Source organism: Scyliorhinus torazame, chromosome 6 (assembly GCF_047496885.1).
Source record: "Scyliorhinus torazame isolate Kashiwa2021f chromosome 6, sScyTor2.1, whole genome shotgun sequence".
In the NCBI taxonomy this organism is placed as follows: Eukaryota; Metazoa; Chordata; class Chondrichthyes; order Carcharhiniformes; family Scyliorhinidae; genus Scyliorhinus; species Scyliorhinus torazame.
In genome coordinates, this window is record NC_092712.1 from 304,631,402 (window position 1) to 304,649,613 (window position 18,212).

The 18,212-nt window shown below is 41.1% G+C and overlaps 1 protein-coding gene across 4 annotated transcripts in view; it reads right to left on the reverse strand.

The window, feature by feature from the left end:
* LOC140425555 (dnaJ homolog subfamily C member 13) overlaps positions 1-18,212 on the reverse strand; it is a 169,721-nt gene that overhangs the window by 51,356 nt on the left and 100,153 nt on the right. For all 4 annotated transcript variants that reach the window (XM_072509978.1, XM_072509977.1, XM_072509976.1 and 1 more), the window contains 11 exons: positions 13,761-13,823; positions 13,472-13,573; positions 13,283-13,387; positions 12,040-12,242; positions 9,434-9,518; positions 9,147-9,301; positions 8,999-9,044; positions 6,914-7,068; positions 4,768-4,969; positions 1,908-2,023; positions 636-714 (listed from right to left, as the gene is read on the reverse strand). In XM_072509978.1, the coding sequence (XP_072366079.1) occupies positions 636-714; positions 1,908-2,023; positions 4,768-4,969; positions 6,914-7,068; positions 8,999-9,044; positions 9,147-9,301; positions 9,434-9,518; positions 12,040-12,242; positions 13,283-13,387; positions 13,472-13,573; positions 13,761-13,823 (1,311 nt within the window). The remainder of the gene's footprint in view (positions 1-635; positions 715-1,907; positions 2,024-4,767; positions 4,970-6,913; positions 7,069-8,998; positions 9,045-9,146; positions 9,302-9,433; positions 9,519-12,039; positions 12,243-13,282; positions 13,388-13,471; positions 13,574-13,760; positions 13,824-18,212) is intronic.

Here is an 18,212-nt window from a genome sequence, read left to right on the forward strand (position 1 = left end):
TCGCTTCCTTTGACCGAGCTTTTGGTCACCTGCCCTAACATTTCATGTGTTTCGGCGTCAGATTTTGTTTGATTGTGCTCCCGGGAAGACTCTTGGTGCATTTAACTACTTTAAAGGCATGACATAAGTGTGTGTGGTCGTGGTAGTGGTTTACTTCTATTGAATGTCCTTTTACAAATAAAAAAAGTAGGTGCCATCGAAACAGGAATATAGTGATCAAAGGCACAGCTTCCGATCAGCATGTAAAAAGTCACTCGACGTAGTAGGTAGTCCTCTTAAGACCTCTGAGGGAGTCACATGACCCACTAGTCCAATCTTTGATGGAGTTGGGAATTCACTAAGACGTGTTTAGACTTGTCCTAGCAGTTGGACCCAAGAGCAGAGTCTGTGAAGACTGTTTTAAAGCACTCTGCAAATAGTTGATTATAGATGCAATAAATCATTTGCATCTCAAGCTAACTGGTGGAGTCAATTCTTTAAGTTATTACACTTAACTTCATTGCAGTGTTAAATAAATTACCAACTCCAGATTTTTATTACACATCTTACAACAGGACTGCTGCTGTAACTATCCTTTCAAGGTCATCCAGGGCATACATTATATTATTCACAATTATGGTGTTCAGAAAACTTACCCTGCCTTCGGGATTCTTGTCAGGATGATATTTCTGTGCAAGTCTGAAGTAGGCTTTCCTGATCTTACTCTCATCATGCCTAGCGAGAAAATTAATAGCACAACAAATTACTTGTGGCTAATATTCAAGATCATAAAGAACCTCAACTCAGTCTTCTAAAATAGCTCCCTTTTTAAAAAGAAAAATTCACTCCGCCACGTCTCCAAGCCGAGCTAACATGAGATGTTAGGGCAGGTGACCAAAAATAGCTACTGAAAAAAACCACACAGCTCAGAAACGGTGCCTAAGGATACTCCAAAAGTGTCACCATTTGCCCGAATGTGTAACTTAATTAGAAAGCCAGTTAGTTAAATGAAAGTGGTATAATTGGTTTTGATCCAATGCTTTGCCCAAGGTTAGAACTACAAGTGAGCAATGACTTCCATACAAACCAACTCAATTGGTCCAATTCTTCCGCCCCGTCTGCCGGAAGATCACTACGGGGGGGTTGCGGACCATGTAAAAGTTCCATTGACCTCGGGTGGGATTGAAAGCTCTCCATTTTTTTTTTAAAGAGGTAGTGGTAACCCAGTTTAACCCCAGGCTTTTGAGATAGGCTGAAAACAACACTAAAGACTTGAAGGAAAATATTAAACAGAATTTCAAGTTTAATCGTGCTATTTTGCAACGTGCATTTGTAAAAATAAATTTAAAGTGCTTAATTTTATTTTGACATTAGAAACATCACACGACAGAGACCAAGATGGCAGATTTTCAGCAATCTGAATGGTCGACACAATTTGGACATAGGAATTTACGACAGGAAAAGTTTGCAAGTGTAGCCAGTCAAACGAAAAGTCAGGTTTTCACTTAAAAAGGTGCTTGCTGGCTAGATTAAAAGCATGTATTATATTAAGAAATCAAATCACTTTTGGCTGAAACATCTGGGTACTAAAGAAAGAAAGCATGGAGTTGCTGCTTTGGAATTTACTCTGCAAAATAGGCAATGTCACAATTCATTTAATATCTGTATCGTTGACAGGTTTGCCTCATGTGGAATTATTTCTATATTCAGTGGCCCCCAAGAAAGGGTGCTCTTCACACACTAACATACTTACAACTGCAGCTCATTTCACAAGCGCAAGGAGAATCAAAGCTGAGTTATGCACCTTCCCTGCACTGAAAACCAGCAATTTGTGCGATTTGACCATCCGCTTAGCAAATGGGTCTGTTGACAAAATTAATTTTCTGATCTAATGAAAGTTTCATCAACTACCGACCATAAATACTCACATTCCTTGACCCTTTGGAAGGTTTAAAACCTCGTATGCTTCATCGATTGACATTGAAGGCGGCTTCTTTTCCACTTCCCTTTTCCAAGCATCGAGAGTGTCTTTAAGCAGTTTTACCTGAATAGAGGCAAACACAAATGTTAACAATTCCCATATCTTGATATCAGTTTAAACCCACATACTCACTGAACTGAGACTTGTCCTACTATCAGTGTAGTGTTAAAACGATGGTACATTGATAGTTGAAAAGTACATTAGTATTTAGATCTTATAAATTTAATTATCCAAAGTAGAAAATCTCCTGCTGCAGCTATTTTTCTCTTAGGCAGCAGAGTACATAGTGTATTATTAACTAGAAAATGCAGGGCCATTGATTTTAGGTATTCAGTAATTTCAGGAAAGCACTGCAAATATTTAATAGCCGAAATCTGGATACGCCAATCCATCCAGAGCAATTTATTTTTCGCTCAATTTAAGTAACGGAGCCTCTATGTATCAAAATGTTGGGCGCTATTCAGCGGCCTCATTGTGCCAGACTTGGTGTCGGACAAGGCCTCTCACAAAATTTGCAATGCTTGAAATGACTCGCGAGATTGAATCTCGCAAGACGCCGAGATCTGGATCTCGCTCTCACTAGGCGTGGTCCAGATCAGCATATTTAAATAAGCCTGGGACTCAACAACCATGCAAAGAAGGGCATGCCACGCCACTGTTTAGTACTGGTCCACATAAACAAGGAACAGTCGTAACACCAACTGGGGGAGTCGCCCAAGCCATAGGAGACCTCCGGGTGGTCTGGGACAGGGCAGAAAGGCACCCTGGATCTCCTTCTGGCACCCGAGCACCGTGGCGCTGCCAGTCTGGCACCCCGGCAGTGCCACCCTGGTGCTGCCAGGGTGTCCAGCTGTCAGGTTGGCAGTGCCACAGAGTCAGACCAGGAAGGGGGCAGCCTCCCCAAGATGGGGGGAGGAAGGAGGAGGAGTTTGAGACAGCCTTCCAAAACAGAGCCTTTCCTGCTGACAAGTTGAAATCCCTCTAACTGCAGCCTCGGTGGAGAGAATCTCCCCGAGGCCAAAAGAAAACGGCAAAGTGCAGTTGAATAGGGAGATGTTTCTCGGCGTACCCCGCTGAACGTGCCATTCAGTGGACCTTAACTCAAGTCCACTGAATCGTGCCATTGTATTTAAGTTAATACATGGAGCAAAACTGTACCAAATCTTCCAAGTGCCATGTCTCTCAATTTCTGGTCCATCTGACCGATTTTACTTGCTCCTGTCCATACAAGCGGCATTCGATTTAACATGGATACATTAAATAACTCGGATATATTTAATTATACTTTGATTGCGGCACCTGCTCCATGGATTACTGATGTTTCACCCAACCAAACAAATAATTAGTACATTATTTGGAGGTGTAATCTATTGAACTACAAAAATGTTCCCATGGGCAGATACCATTGCCAACATCAGACTGCAGTTAATGGGCTGCAGCGTGCATCATCCTTTGCAAACCAGATGCTCGATTGGTCTTACTGGATCGGACTCTAGACTGCAGTCGGTACATGGCTAAAATTTGTTTCAACATTACAGGGAGCAGTTGAAGCTGAAAATTTGAAGTTATCTGGGATCGCAGGAGTTCACATTGATTAGAAAAAGGGAAATGGTTCAGAAATAGAATGGCTCCAAAACCTAGTGGACAAAGAACACAAGACTACTTTTCATCTTCTCATCCTGTCAATTTTCTCAACTGGAACATGCACCATTGAAGTGGTTGACCAGCAACCCCATCAGTAGTGTACTAAGATAGAAATGGGCAACATACCCCATGGGACCTTTGAAGACAATGCAGATCTCGCATGGTTTCTGTTACTATCACAGTTTCTGGAAGAGGCAAGGGACTTATCTCTAATGATTGGCAGTGAGGTCAACTATTACAAAGATTATTATTAGCACACAAGCGCTCTACACATTAATGGGCAACTTACTGTTCAGAGAGTTTGTTCATTTTTCCAACTTTGTCCAAAAAAAGAGCTTTATTTTTTAAAATAAATTTAGAGGACCCAATTATTTGTTTCCAATTAAGGGGCAATTTAGCATGGCCCCTAGGGTTGTGCTTGTACAATTGAAATTAGACAATGTGGGTCCACTACAAGGAATGTGCAATATCTAAAGTAGACTTGTAAGTTGTAACAAGTTCCTTAAATGCCAGCACCAGCAGTTAGGAAGAGGAAGTCTTCAATGTTAAATCAGCCGATCTATGCTGTTTCAGGAATGTTTACATGATCACATGGAAGCCCATTAAAAGGCTTGACTGGGAATAAAATTTCACAGTAGTTCTGGAAATTTGATCAGTCATAACAAGGCCAAAGTAGGAAGTTGCTTCAATTAAAGTTAATTGGCTTGGTCACCTGAAAAGCATTTGGTGTTATAGTGCAATTAGAATTACGTGCTGCTCTCAAATACAAGACTACCAGGCATAAGAATGAATTGCACCTCTCAAACCCACAAACTCCACTAGTGTAAAGGGGAAAGGGACCAACAGTATGGAATACCATTATCACCACCACACACCATCCTGTTTTTAACACAAATTGCTGTTCGAGTCATAATCCTCATGTCCCTAAAGCATTGTGGGAGCATAGTCACAACCTAGACTGTTCTAGGTGACAGCTTATCACATCCTGAGAATGGAAACGGGATCATTCAAATCCAATGTAGCTGTAAAGTATTTTCCATTTGCAAATATGCTATGGAGAAAGATTTACAGTCACGGTCTTGTACAATTATGCATAAAGAAAATTGTCCCGTAAGCTACACAGTATTACGTGGTCTGCTATACAAGTTATCAGAAAAGCTTACTGGATCTTTAATAGGCCAGTCAAGGAAATGGATTTCATCACAGAGATGCTTCAGATAGTAGATGTTACAGAAGAGCTCATTCTCTAGTTGGGGGTAGCTGATGGCAGGAATAGGGCAATATTGGTACAGTGCTCTTGTGTTACTTTGCAGGCGCGGAGTAAAGTCTGCTAAATGTGCAGCAATCTTCTCGATCGTTAAACGCCTATAGAAGAAAAAAAACCATGGGTTAATTCTACGACAGCTGAATTTTCATCCAAATAATCTCTTCCACAGTTAAATCAGGTTGACCAACTCACATCTACATTCTAAAAAAAACGTGACATGTGGAGCATCCGAAACAAAAACGAAACGCATTGGCAAGGAAAAATGTTAGCTCAAGGGTTATGCCTAAAAAAAGGTCAGCGTTTGTCCTTTCTTTACAGTTGCTGCCTGACTTTTTCAGCATTGTTTGTTTTTGTTTAACATTTCACATTCTATAAACTTTTAGCATATTTTCAGAACTTTTATAAATTACGGGCACTATTTGAGAGACTCTGGTACCATGTAATGCCACACATCTCATTTGACGCAGCCAAAACAACGTCAAACATTCCCACATCAGGCATAGTTTAGTTACTTTTAAACTTCCTCTACCATGCTGAGCATCAAGCTTAGAAGAGCAGCTCAATTGCAATGGCTTGACACCACTCTCATTTCAGCAATCATAGGTCTTCATACTACATTTTTTGTTTTTAAAAAGTACCGAATTAGAGGGTTTTGCATTGTAGATTGGTGTCAATGGGATTTGTGTAAAAGTGCCAAAACAGACTTCAGATCGAACCCTTTTGAACAGCAGACACATATATGTACCAACTGATAAACCCTATTTGAATTCAAGCCCAGGGGTAAAATACACTGCATTACGCACTTTTAGAGTTTACAACTCATCGTCATTCTGAATGGTTTCTTCCTTCGTAGAACAAGTTAAATATTTTAATGGTGATCTGACAAAAACAGAACGGCTCAAGAGTCTGTGGCGTTCTGGACTGCACGGCATTCCCCTGCCTCAGTGATTATTTCAAGTACTCTCATTTTGAAAAATAAAATGCGTCTGGAAATTATAGGTTTGGGAGGTGTTAAAATAAAATAACTTAACACACCAACATGGTGGCAGATATTTCATGCTTTATCGGAAGTTAGCTCAAGTTGAAACTCAATCGAGCGGTCATGGCAACACAAGAGGGCATTTCTGTTGTTGGGAAACAGAAACCTTTATTAAGACAAGGCAGAACATAAACAAATTGTGTGGCAATTTAGCATGGTAAAGCAGGGCTATGCCTGCCATTAACCAGAAGTTGGAGCGAGTAATAGTCATTCTCCGACCGATCTTGCCAACTTCTGGGTTGATGGGCGTGATTGGAGGTTTGTTAGATTTGACATGATGAAATGAACCTCCTGCTCATGCAAGAGGAACAGATTAGTCGAAGAATGGGGGATGTATATACCCAGATAAAACTAGAAGAACAATTAATAATAAGCAAGTTACGATGTGGACAACAACTGAAGAAAAGCAAGTGAATGCTGCTCAGAACCAAGAAATGTGTCCTTTTAAATCACAGTTTAGAAAGGTTTCAGTTGACTTTAGCTAGCTTCCCATCACAAGTAGGCTAGAGGATAACGGGTGACATGACATAGATGGATTACAGAGTAATAAAGAGGGACAACATCTTATTTAACTACACAGCTGGGACTTGGGACATTAAAGATCACCCTCTGCAGGTCTACAGTTCCACCCAGAGAGCTGACAAGCTATACTGGCTCATAGTGCTCATGTGTTTTTATGTGATTGACAGATCAATAGAAGCTATAAAAGGATTTCTTGAAAGTGTTGGAAGTTGCTGATAGACAAATTAGAACCGTGGGCATATTAATCAAGAGTGTTTAAAATCTGACACAATTAATTTGTCTCACCCTGATGGGACTGCATCAGACACATTTGATATTTGACCTTCTTACTTGGAAAATATGTTTTTTTTTGTCCCAAGCACTGGCTTCTAACATTCATTTTCAAAGCTTAAAATCTGCAACAACATTTACAAGTTGAACATACTGATAATAGACAGATTAGTAAAACATAGATTAGACATCCGGGAAGTTCAGCCACTACCTCATTTCATTGCTCCAAATTGCTTCTGGGGTGTCAAATTCACCTAGGAAAATCTCCGAAAATTTTTCTGGCTCATAATTTTCCAGGTAACAAACCATTGCTTCAGGTAAAATGTGTCCCAGGACGCTCCGTTGTACTAGGTCTTGTCCTTTTGCCTGCATACAATGGAGATAGAATGATGGAATGTTGCATTTGCCTTTTTCTGCAATGCTTCTCACCTGGTTTATACCTTGAATTGTGTGAAATATTAGAACATCTCAAGTTGGATTAACTCATTCATTTACAAATTGTACTGGAATACGCAACCTCCATAATAAATGGGTGAATGGGTGTAATCATTTACTGCCACGACCAATACCATGTTTGTATCTTTTCAAATTTGCCATATTAAGATTTACGATCAAATAATAGAGTTTAATATTCCCGACTGCATTAAACAGAAAATACCGAGCCAAATTAGGAACGCACCCAAACTTGACCAAAGTGTGTCCCAGGACACTCCACTATACTACATTTGGCCTGGGAATATAGCTTTTGGAGTCATTATGACACAATGTGTCTTCAGGGTGGGGAACTGGCAAATGTGTTAAGAAGTGTCTCCAACTGCTTGAGAGCTCAGGATTCCCACACACGGGGGGCAGCTGGAGTGACAATGGAGGATCGGGGGGGGGGGGGGGGGAAAGAGTTAAATGGGTGACCATCATGAATAGTAGAAAGAAGTCAGAAGTGCAGGGGTCTTCAGAGGGGTGGTCCAGTTTCAAACCAGGACTTGGCAAAGGATACAGCCAAGAGTGACGACACTTTAAAACTGGGTGCAGTCCAGACCACAGCACTAGTGGGCAAGGTGAAAGAATAGCAAAGCACAGAAATACAGTTGTTCAAGGGGAATTCAATAGTTACGGGACAGATGGGCATTTCAGCAACCATCATGATATACAGTATATTGTTTCTATGGTGCCAGATTAAAGGACATCACAGAGAGGGTGAATACGAAGAATGCATAGACAGGTTTCAAATGCATTCTGCAGTGAGCAAGGTTGGTGAGCTGCAAGCACAAATAAACGTGTGGTCACATGATGTAGTGGCAATAATGGAAACCTGGCTTTAAAATGGTTTGAGGACTCGTGGAGATCCACAGCTTGACACAAAGCAAGTTCAGCTTTGGTGTGCAGTAGAAACTGGTATTCAAGTCACTAGTTTAAATTAGCCTTGATGGTTTTATTTAGGCTGGTAAAAGTGCACACAAATGTTATTTCCACCAATGCAAGTTCATTATTTAATACATGCATTCTTTTCTTTCTACTATTTATTGGGTTGATCTTAAAAGGAAAGAGAACATATAGTACACATCATTAGGATCCAACTACACTGAGGCACAAAGGCGAAAAAATTAGGGAAGCTGAGCTTCCAAAGCTCTTATTTTCCCTCATAACGGACTATGGGAGGCATGGTGGCACAGTGGGTAGCACTGTTGCTTCACAGCTCCAGGGTCCTAGGTTTGATTCCCGGCTTGGGCCACTGTCTGTGTGGAGTCTGCACGTTCTCCGTGTCTGTATGGGTTTCCTCAGTGTGCTCCAGTTTCCTCCCACAAGTCCCGAAAGATGTGCTGTTAGGTAATTTGGACATTCGGAATTCTCCCTGTGTGTACCCAAACAGGTGCCAGAACAGGGCTTTTCACAGTAACTTCATTGCAGTGTTAATGTAAACCTACTTGTGACAATAAAAGATTATAAAAAATTGTTGATATCTTGAAACATGGAGATTAAACACGCCCAGACAAAAGGACATACAGATGAAAGAGATGTTATTCAGTAAGTTATTAAAAATGGGAGAGAAAAGTTGCTCAAAACTTTAGCTGAACCACAAATGCAAGGGGCGGGATTCTCCGCTGGCGGGATTCTCAGTTTTGCCAGCGCAAGGGGGTTTCCCGACGGCGAGGGGCTTCCCCACGATGGGAAACCCCATTGACCGGCCGGCATAACGGAGAATCCCGCCGGCGGGTCGAGGCAGAAATGTGGCGGGGCAGAGAATCCAGCTCAAGGTTTCGGTTTCTTGGTCAATGTTTGTAATTTATTTTATACTGACCTCTTCCGATCTGAATGCCTGTTTCAGGTGAGTATACTTCAAAAACCTAGGAGAAGAACACAAATTTCATAGTTTTGTAAACCAGATGAAAAATGTACGTATAGGCCAATTTATTTTCCCCTAGAGGAATGCTTGTTGATGTTCTTACCTTGCAATAGGAAGTACATTGGAACCTGTATACATCATTATGAAGAAAAACACACCAGTCAGGTAAAGGCGAGGTAACTGTGGGTTGTCTTGCATCACATGGTACAACAAGTTGGCAACTTTCTCAACCAGAATGGGATCAAAAGTTACTAACAGCTAAAACAAAAAAGAAGATAGTGATCTGATGTGAATCAACAGTTTAAGAGCAAACTTAGTTTGTCACTTTGTTCATCTCAAATCGGAAATAAAGTAGAAAATTACGGGTTTGTTGTCAAAGGGTCTGTGTACCTGAACAATGTGTGAGAGGCAGGTATTGTCTGTAAGCAGCCGCTTAATTCTGGGTAAGGGTCTGATGATTGCATTTCCCTGATCCCTGAAATATGGAAACATTTTCAAAATTCAAAGTATAAAACAGGGTCAGCACAGATGTAATAGTCTGGAACGGTTTGTTTACAGCAACACTTAAAAATTGAAAATTAAAGCCTAAAATGTGCCTTCAAAGACATTGAACGAGAAATATTAAAGTTCCTCAGCTCTCTTTTGTCATGTCCATCTTTGGTTTTCAACCCTTGGTGACACCCAGGAGTAGATGCCTATTTCTACAAGTATTCATTGGTAAATAAATGGCTATTTAATTTTCCCACCGCTGGTGGTGCCTGTGTCAATGCCTGGCTGCATTATCTTTTCCTGACACCACACTAGCAACAGAGCTGAAGATATTTATTGCTAATTTATAATTCGGTTCAGTTTGGTTTCATTTTTCTGCCCTGGCATTCATTGACCTCGCCCCACACCTCCCAATTCTGCCTGATGGCAGTCGCTCTATTCCTCTTCCCTTGCATGCAGGATTTAATCATTGTGCCTCCTTCGCAACTTCCCTTATCCTCCTCAAAATGTTATGTACCCTCCACACTGCAGAGGAGTTTCTGCTCATAGACACTTGTCAAACCTGACCTAGTTCAACCCAATGATTTTTTTTTAAAAACAGGGGAGGAAACCACATAAAAAGAAAACACACCATTCAAAATGAAACCTAGTTTCCAGCCATTAAGAACAACCTTCCCTAGATCTCAAAATAATGTACTGTAAGGTCCAGAAAAGGAGGCATACTGGTCACCAATCAAAGGGAATCCACATAACACAGATAAAAAGACACTCGAGGTGGATTTAGGGTGGTGGTAGGCAATATCACAGAAGGTTGGTCACATTTTATCCCAATAAGGAGACACTGAGGGTACCAGGGCAACGTTTAAGTACAACTTAAAAACCAACAGGGCACAATAATCAAACACCATGAAAACATGTTACTCAGATGCTTTCAGCATACAGGTCCAAAAACAATTTCAGAGCTACATCTGCTAGTATTTTATGAATATGCATCAGTCCCAGACAAACAGATCATAGACATTAAGCCCAGAAAGACATTCAACCCATCACTTAGCCTTTAACCAGGAAGCGTCCTCTCCAATTGCATTTTCATGCTATAACAGCATTTGAAAGGAAATTGGATAAGTGTTTGGAAAGGAATGATGCAACCTTAATAGCCAATTTAAGCATCTTGCATTTCAACAAACCAAGATCTCTTTCCTTTATTCTGCTGCCGATAATCTTCAGACTTAAAACGCCTGCATTAGCCGTGGCTCAATGGCAGCACACTCATCTCTGAGTCAGACGTTTCTGGGTTCAAGCTCCACTCTAGTATTTGGAATACATTCCAGTGCAGTACTGAGGGAGCGCTGCACACAGTAGGTATTGTGGCCCTATAGTGAGACTTTCAGGAGTTGGGTAGGAAGTTAAAAATTAGATTACTCCCAGTGCGACATGGTAGCACGAGTAGAAATAGGAAGGATTAACGTGTGGGTTGAGATGCAGTGCAGGAGGAGGACCTCAAGTTTCTTGGGGGATTGGGCAGGGAGCACCTATTCAAAAGTGGCAGGTTACACCTCAATAGGACGGAAATCAATGTCCCTTTTTTGATTAGACATCAACCTTCTCAAGTGGATTAAAAGGTCCCATTGTATTATTTGCAGAGCAGTGGAGTTATCCCCGATGTCCTGGCCAATATTTATCCCTCAATTAACATAACAAATACAGATTATCTGACATATCACACGGCTTGTGGGAGTTTGCAGTATGCAAATTGGCTGTTGGGTTTCCTTCAACAGCAACAACATAACAAAAGCATTTCATTAGCTGTAAAGAGCTTTGGGATGTCTGGCGGGCACGAAAGTCACAGTATAAACTAAAGTCTTTCTTTTCAATGATTACTGAAATACCGTTTCAATGGTTTGACCAATTGCCACCTCAAAAACATGTAGTACTTTAAAAAATCTCTATTAGGTCCCATTAACCTGTGAAAAGCCAACAACCTTAAAAACTTTTCTGCATAGCTGTAATATCTCATTCATGGTTAAATTCTAATGAATCTGCAACCCTTTTCACAGCTTAGTACCTTGCCCAGTGTCGTACTTAGAACAGCATTTCATACAAAAACGTTCCAGTTGTATCAATTCAACATCACTTCCTCCCTTTTATATTTAAATCCATTATGTGCAAACCCAAAAATATAATGCATCTTGATGGACTTTTCAATTTATACCCTTGTTTATCTACAACCAGATCTCTGCTCCATCACTCAAATATCATTTTAGGATATATTTATGTCACTATTACTGTATATTTCACAGCACTGAATTATCTTTCCCCTTCATTTATGCCCTCCTTCATTCTTAAATCGGTTTATCATTTTGCTCGCTAAATTTGATATCATGCAACTACCATAATCATTCCTTATAGGTCAACAGCTATTTATATAAACTACTTTGATAACCAGTCCCGTGCTCTTGTAAACAAATTGTTTTAAAATAAATGTTGAATGGAAGACACCTTGGTACCTGCTGGGGTAATATTCACACATGGCAATCAGCATGTTAAGAATTAGAGTAGCAAGGTCAGTCTCATTCAGCACAGCCTGTCCATGGGCTAACAAACACCATTTCAGCTGCGGAATTGCCTGCAGTACCCGCCAACCATCCATGCCCTGTGCCCAGCAACGAGTCTTTGGCGTCAATACACCCATTTTCCAGAATTCTTGCATCTAAGGGGGAAAAGAAATGTACTTTAAACCTATGGTAACACAAATGACGAACGTCAATGAGCACCGACTTAACTTTAGGTTTATTTACTTTGAAAAATAAGCAATACATCTATATGTCCAGTTGCATGAATAATTCAGGTAGCAGGGGGCATGTGGAACAATTGTCTTCACAAGAATTGTTTGATCACTTCAACCGATTTGGTACGGATTCCTCATGTTAGTTTCCTTGGCAGTTGATGTTGTCTAAAGATGACAGTCAAGTCCTTTAGGAGGTAGCCAGACCAGTAATCAACCAAACCTAAAGCCGATATCAAGAAGTTTAAATGGCTAATCAAACAGCAAGCTATACAGTACTGGATGCGATTATGAGGTCTTTGGCATAACTTGGCTGACTCATCTAATTTACCCCAAAATGAGGGTGAAATGAGGTCAAGTGAGAAAGCGGCAAAACATTAAAAGTGAAATCTAAGGGGCAGCACTGCAGTCTCACGGCGCCAAGGTCCCAGGTTCGATCCCGGCTCTGGGTCACTGTCTGTGTGGAGTTTGCACATTCTCCCCGTGTTTGCGTGGGTTTCATGTGAGGGCATAAATGTGTAAGGTAGGTGGATTGAACAGGCTAAATTGCCCCTTAATTGTTCAAAATGAATTGGGTACTCTAATTTTTTTTTTTTTTTTTAAAGTGAAATCTATTCGCTTCTACTGAACTCCGTTATTTCCTTCAAGTATGTTCATATTGCATTTCAGGAAACATCTATGGGAATTGATGAGACCGAGTACAAGACAACTTATTTCTCAGCTAGTTAGATTTTGTTGCAGCTAGCATAGAGGCGAGACAGGTCCTCCTGGTCACACGAGGCTAGGCTGGGAATCGACTCGCTTTCAAAATCAGCGCAGCAACATTTATTTTAGCAAGTACTGAGAATACGCAAAGCTGCTATACATCGCTGCATGTTGATGAAGGTGTAAAGAATAGTGTTAAGTTTAGCGAATTGCTACAACACGGCTCATGTTAACCAAGAGATCATTTCACTGAAACGTACCTCTTCAAAACTGTAAGGACCAAGTCTCTCCTTGTCCGCATTTCCGAAGTACCATTCTTTTTCACTTTCTCTCTTCATATCAGGCGCTGCTTCAATAACATTGCTCTGAAATTAAGCATAACTGGCATGATTTCTCCAATATTTCAAACATTCTCAAATCAGATTTGCAAAAGAGCCAATCAAACATACCTGCAATGGAACAGTAGCTCTGCTGGTATGGAGGTGTGCCAGAGTAAGCAAATCCACAAGGATTCTCACTCCAGTGGAATCCATGATCTCCTTGACATTTTTCTGAAACAAATTGTAGGTTCCGAGTATTCAATTTAATGATTTGGATTACGCTGAATATCCAGTTCAGTTATAAGACCTCACATTAGTTAGGGTTTCTCGTAACTCGCAAAAAGAACAGTTTCCAGGTGCTTTTCTTTTTTTACATAATGAGCCGAGTATCATCTTTGAAATTTAAATACTTTCTCACCTTGTTAAGAATCAGCTTGTTTAGAAAAATAATTAGTCTGTCTCTCTCCAGTTTGTCTGTACACTGCAAAACACAAGATCAATGGTGGCTGTGACTTGGTTGAAATCTTGATCACAATGGTGAAATAAAGCCTAATTGAAGGATTAAGTCTGAATAATTACTTTGGATAAAGCATCAGAGTGTTTAAAATGGTTGCTTCTTTAAATAGTTTTGTTAAATCACTTAATTTAGAAGTAGATTGTGACTTTCCCATACAGACTATTCACAAACTAAGCAAAATGAGCTCAGGTAAATTCAAGAAAATATCCCTCAGCCAAACTGGAATTGGCTAGTTTAGTCTCAAGCTAATTTAAGTGTCACTGGACGAGTAATCCAGAGACCCAGGGTAATGTTCTGGGGACCCAGGGTAAATTCTCACCATGACAGATGGTAAAATTTGAATTTAAATTCAATAAAATCTGGAATTGAAAGTCTAATGACGACCCTGAAACCATTGTCAATTGCTGTAAAACCCCATCTGGTTCGACAATGTCCTTTAGGGGAGGAAATCTGCAATTCTTACTTGGTCTGCCCTACATGTGACTGTACAGAAACGGGAATGATTTTTAAATTGCCCTCTGAAATGCACTCCGTTCAAAGGAAGTTAGGGGCGGACAATAAATGCTGGCCAAGCCAGCAACACCCAAGTCCCATGAATGAATGGGGGGGAAAAATTGTATACTCTATTAGAAGGATGGTCAATGGTAAGAAAAGTTTGGGGACAATTAGGACATGATATATACACCTATTGTAACAAAAAACTTCACGAACATATCAAAGGCCTATAATTTTGTGGCAATAATGTAATTAATGCACTAACCAGAACAAATGCAGGATTGGGGGCAGGGTTAGTGTACGTCAAGGTTTTATATACATATTCATGCATACAGAATTCCTGTATGAGAAAAGAGATATCTTTGGCCTGGTTTCCTCGGCACTGATCTTTGGTATAACAAGGAAGAGCAGGCCAGCATAACGGAAGTCAGGAAATTGAGATACAAGCTAAAGTTCAACTTTCTGGTCTTGCATAACTGAAGCTCAACAGCAACATGGCAAAATGTGCCCAGATAATTTCATCTGCTTAATTAAGTTTTAGTTTAACCAGATGAGAGGTCCATCCTGAAGATACACTTCTCATATTTAATCCAAATGTGGAAACTCAGTAACAAAGATGCCATAAGCTGACAGTAGAATGCATGCCAAGAACTATTTGATGATCTGAGGCTGTTAGCAATAGCCATGTGATCCCAGGGTGCACAATTCTCCGAAATGCCAGCCAGCAAACCCCTGCAGGGCTCAAGGAAAGGCTGGGCATTTCAGCCAGATTCCACTTGACAAATGCTTGAATTACAGAGTGCTGCTTGAGATTTGCAGTCCACTGTCTGCAGTAGTCAAGAGGGTGATCTTGATACGGTGATGGGAAGGGAATAAGCCATTGCTGCACCGATGTTACAAACCCAGAGTCACACCCCTAATTGAAGATAACAATTATCTACACTCATCTCTTCCTTCAAACTCGCCCCCCCCTCCTGTTTTGCACTCTTCCTTGAGAGAAAGAGGCTGCATGCTATGTAACAAATACATTTACAAGTGGTGCAAAATAAAGTATTTGCTGTGGGTAATTCTTCATGCACTTAGCACTGGGGTCACCAGCCTGACATTACAAGTTAGCGAATCAGTTCAGTACAAGTTTCAACTCAGAATCTGGGCTTTCAGAGGTGAAACGGCTCAATTTGAAAAAAAAATCTAAATAAATCCCAAAGGAATCGGGATGCATGATTTTCCTCCCACTCCTGAAAGCATGGATTTTTCATGTCACTTCAAATTCACAATTTAACTCACTAGGGAGAGCTGCACCTCACTGGTGTTAGTGGGTGAGAGTGATGCTGGGAAGCGGTCTGTCTGAAACAGTGCCGTTGAAATACAACAAGCTCAAATGTACTATCACTGGCTCAGTTCATCTTCTGATGAAGACATCATTCATCCTTTTACCTCTGGACTCGGTTATTCTATAGCTGGTCTCTCACATTCTACATCCTGCAGACTTGTGGACTCTACTGCCCATCCTAACTCGCACGTCCTGTTCCACTATCACACCCATGATTGCGGACCTAACATTAGCTTCCACTTAAGCTAAGTTTTGATTTTAAAATTATCAAATCACTCCAAGACCTGACCCCTCTAATCCTACCCAGCCCCACAACCCTCCGATATCTGCGCTCCACCAATTCTGGCCTCGTGAATCCCTGATTTTTAAATCATTCCACCAATGGTGGTCCCATGCCTTCAAGTTGCCTAGGTCCCCAAGCACTGGAATTCCCTCCCTCTGACTTTTCCCCCTCCTTACTCACGCTTTCCTCCTTTTATCATACTCATTAAATCCCATGTCTTTGACCAAGCTTTTAGTCATCTGACCAAATGGTTCAGCATCATATTTGGTTTATTATGTTCCTGTGGAGGCATTTAATTACGTTAAAGGTGCTACAGAAATAAAAGTTATTGAATATAAGCCCACCATCGCACTAGCCAAGGCGGAACCTGCATCAATCTCACCATGCGAGGCAATAATACAAACAGAAAATGCTGGACACAGTCAGCAGGTCAGGCAGCAAATTGTGGAGACTTGTGCAAATTGTTGACCTTTCATAAGAATGGGAAGATGTCTGAGATTTCACAGCTTTTAAGCAAGAAAGAGCCAGGAAAACAATAGGCAGAGATCTGTGATGGGGTGGAGGGCAAGTGTGATTGATTATGATGCAAAAAAGATAGTAACGAGGTGAGTACAGAAGCGAAGGTCCCACTTCCATGCTGACCACCATTGTTGATCTCTAATACTATTCCAATAAAACCCTCTTGAGGCTAAAGAAACAGCAACTCTTCTCTCTTCGGAGCACTTTACAGCCTTCCGGCCCGAACACTGAATTTTGCAGCTTTAACCCCCATTTTCACTCGGACAGCAGCTACTGATATTGTAGATTAGTGTCATCAGATCCAGGTGTAGGCAGGTGTTAGGGCTGGCTCAAACCCCCCAGGGCTCCACTTGCCCTTTAGTCACATTCCCATCCATGGTTGCCTTCCCAGGAATGCCAGACTTTTCAGATTTCTCTCCTTTTGTTATTGTTACATCTCCTGCAGACCCATCTTTAGTTCCCAGACTCTATTTGCTGAAAAGCTGTTCATCCTGAGCATCTTCCAGTTCTGATGAAAGGTCATTGGCCTGAAATGCTCGTTTCTCTCTCCGCAGGAGCTGCCTCCCCGAACAGGCACCGGAATGTGGTGACTAGGGGCTTTTCACAGTAACTTCATTGAAGCCTACTCGTGACAATAAGCGATTATTATTATTATTATTAACTTGATGAGTATTTAAAGCATTTTCTGTTTTTATTTCAGATTTTCATGGCCATAGTATCGTTTAAGTTTGCTTTAGTATTTAAAGTACAAATATTGATCAACTTTATTTTTGCAATAGCCATCAGCAAGACGAAGATTGTCACAATTTTACGATGCAGGGCTTAGTGCCTGCATTATAACTATTGCCATTCTAGGATGTGATATTCAATAAGGCTTCAACTAAATTGCATTGCACTAATATGGACTCTGAACAGTAGTGGACAGTGTTGGACCAATTGCGACACAAGTTAAATGGCTCAAGATCAAATCTTCCACCTTGGCTTTAGCGAACATGGAATATGACCTCAAGTACCTGAGAGCAGAAGGCATAGGAGACAACAGCCATATGGCCCTTCGAGCCTGCTCTGCCAGGAAACAGGAACATCTTTTATCTCAAATGCATCTTCATACCTCTTAATTCCTTTAGTACACAAAAATCTGACTTGAACATACTCACCAACTGAGCATCCAGATCCAGTAAATTACAAATTCATAACACTTTGCTTGAAGATTTTGTTCCTCATCTTAGTTCTAAACGGCCAACACCTAATTCTCAGCCTGTGACACTCCCAGGACAAACATGGGCGGCATGGTAGCACAGTGGTTAGCACGGTTGCTTCACAGCGCCAGGTTCGATTCCTGCTTGGGTCACAGTCTGTGCGGAGTCTGCACGTTCTCCCCGTATCTGCGTGGGTTTCCTCCGGGTGCTCCGGTATTCCTCCACAAGCCCCGAAAGACGTGCTGTTAGGTAATTTGGACATTCTGAATTCTCCCTCGGTGTACCCGAAAAGGAAGCCGGAATGTGGCGACTACGGGATTTTCACAGTAACTTCATTGCAGTGTTAATGTAAGCCTACTTGCGACAATAATAAAGATTATTTTGTCAGCATCTACCCTGTCAGGACCTTTAAGAATTTTATGTGCGTCATTAATTACAGCAGCCTTCCATCTCCTAAGGTGATGGTTTGGGCCATGGTGGTCAACTGTTGAGCATCACCCTGGTGCGGTTCAGGAACCCCATTC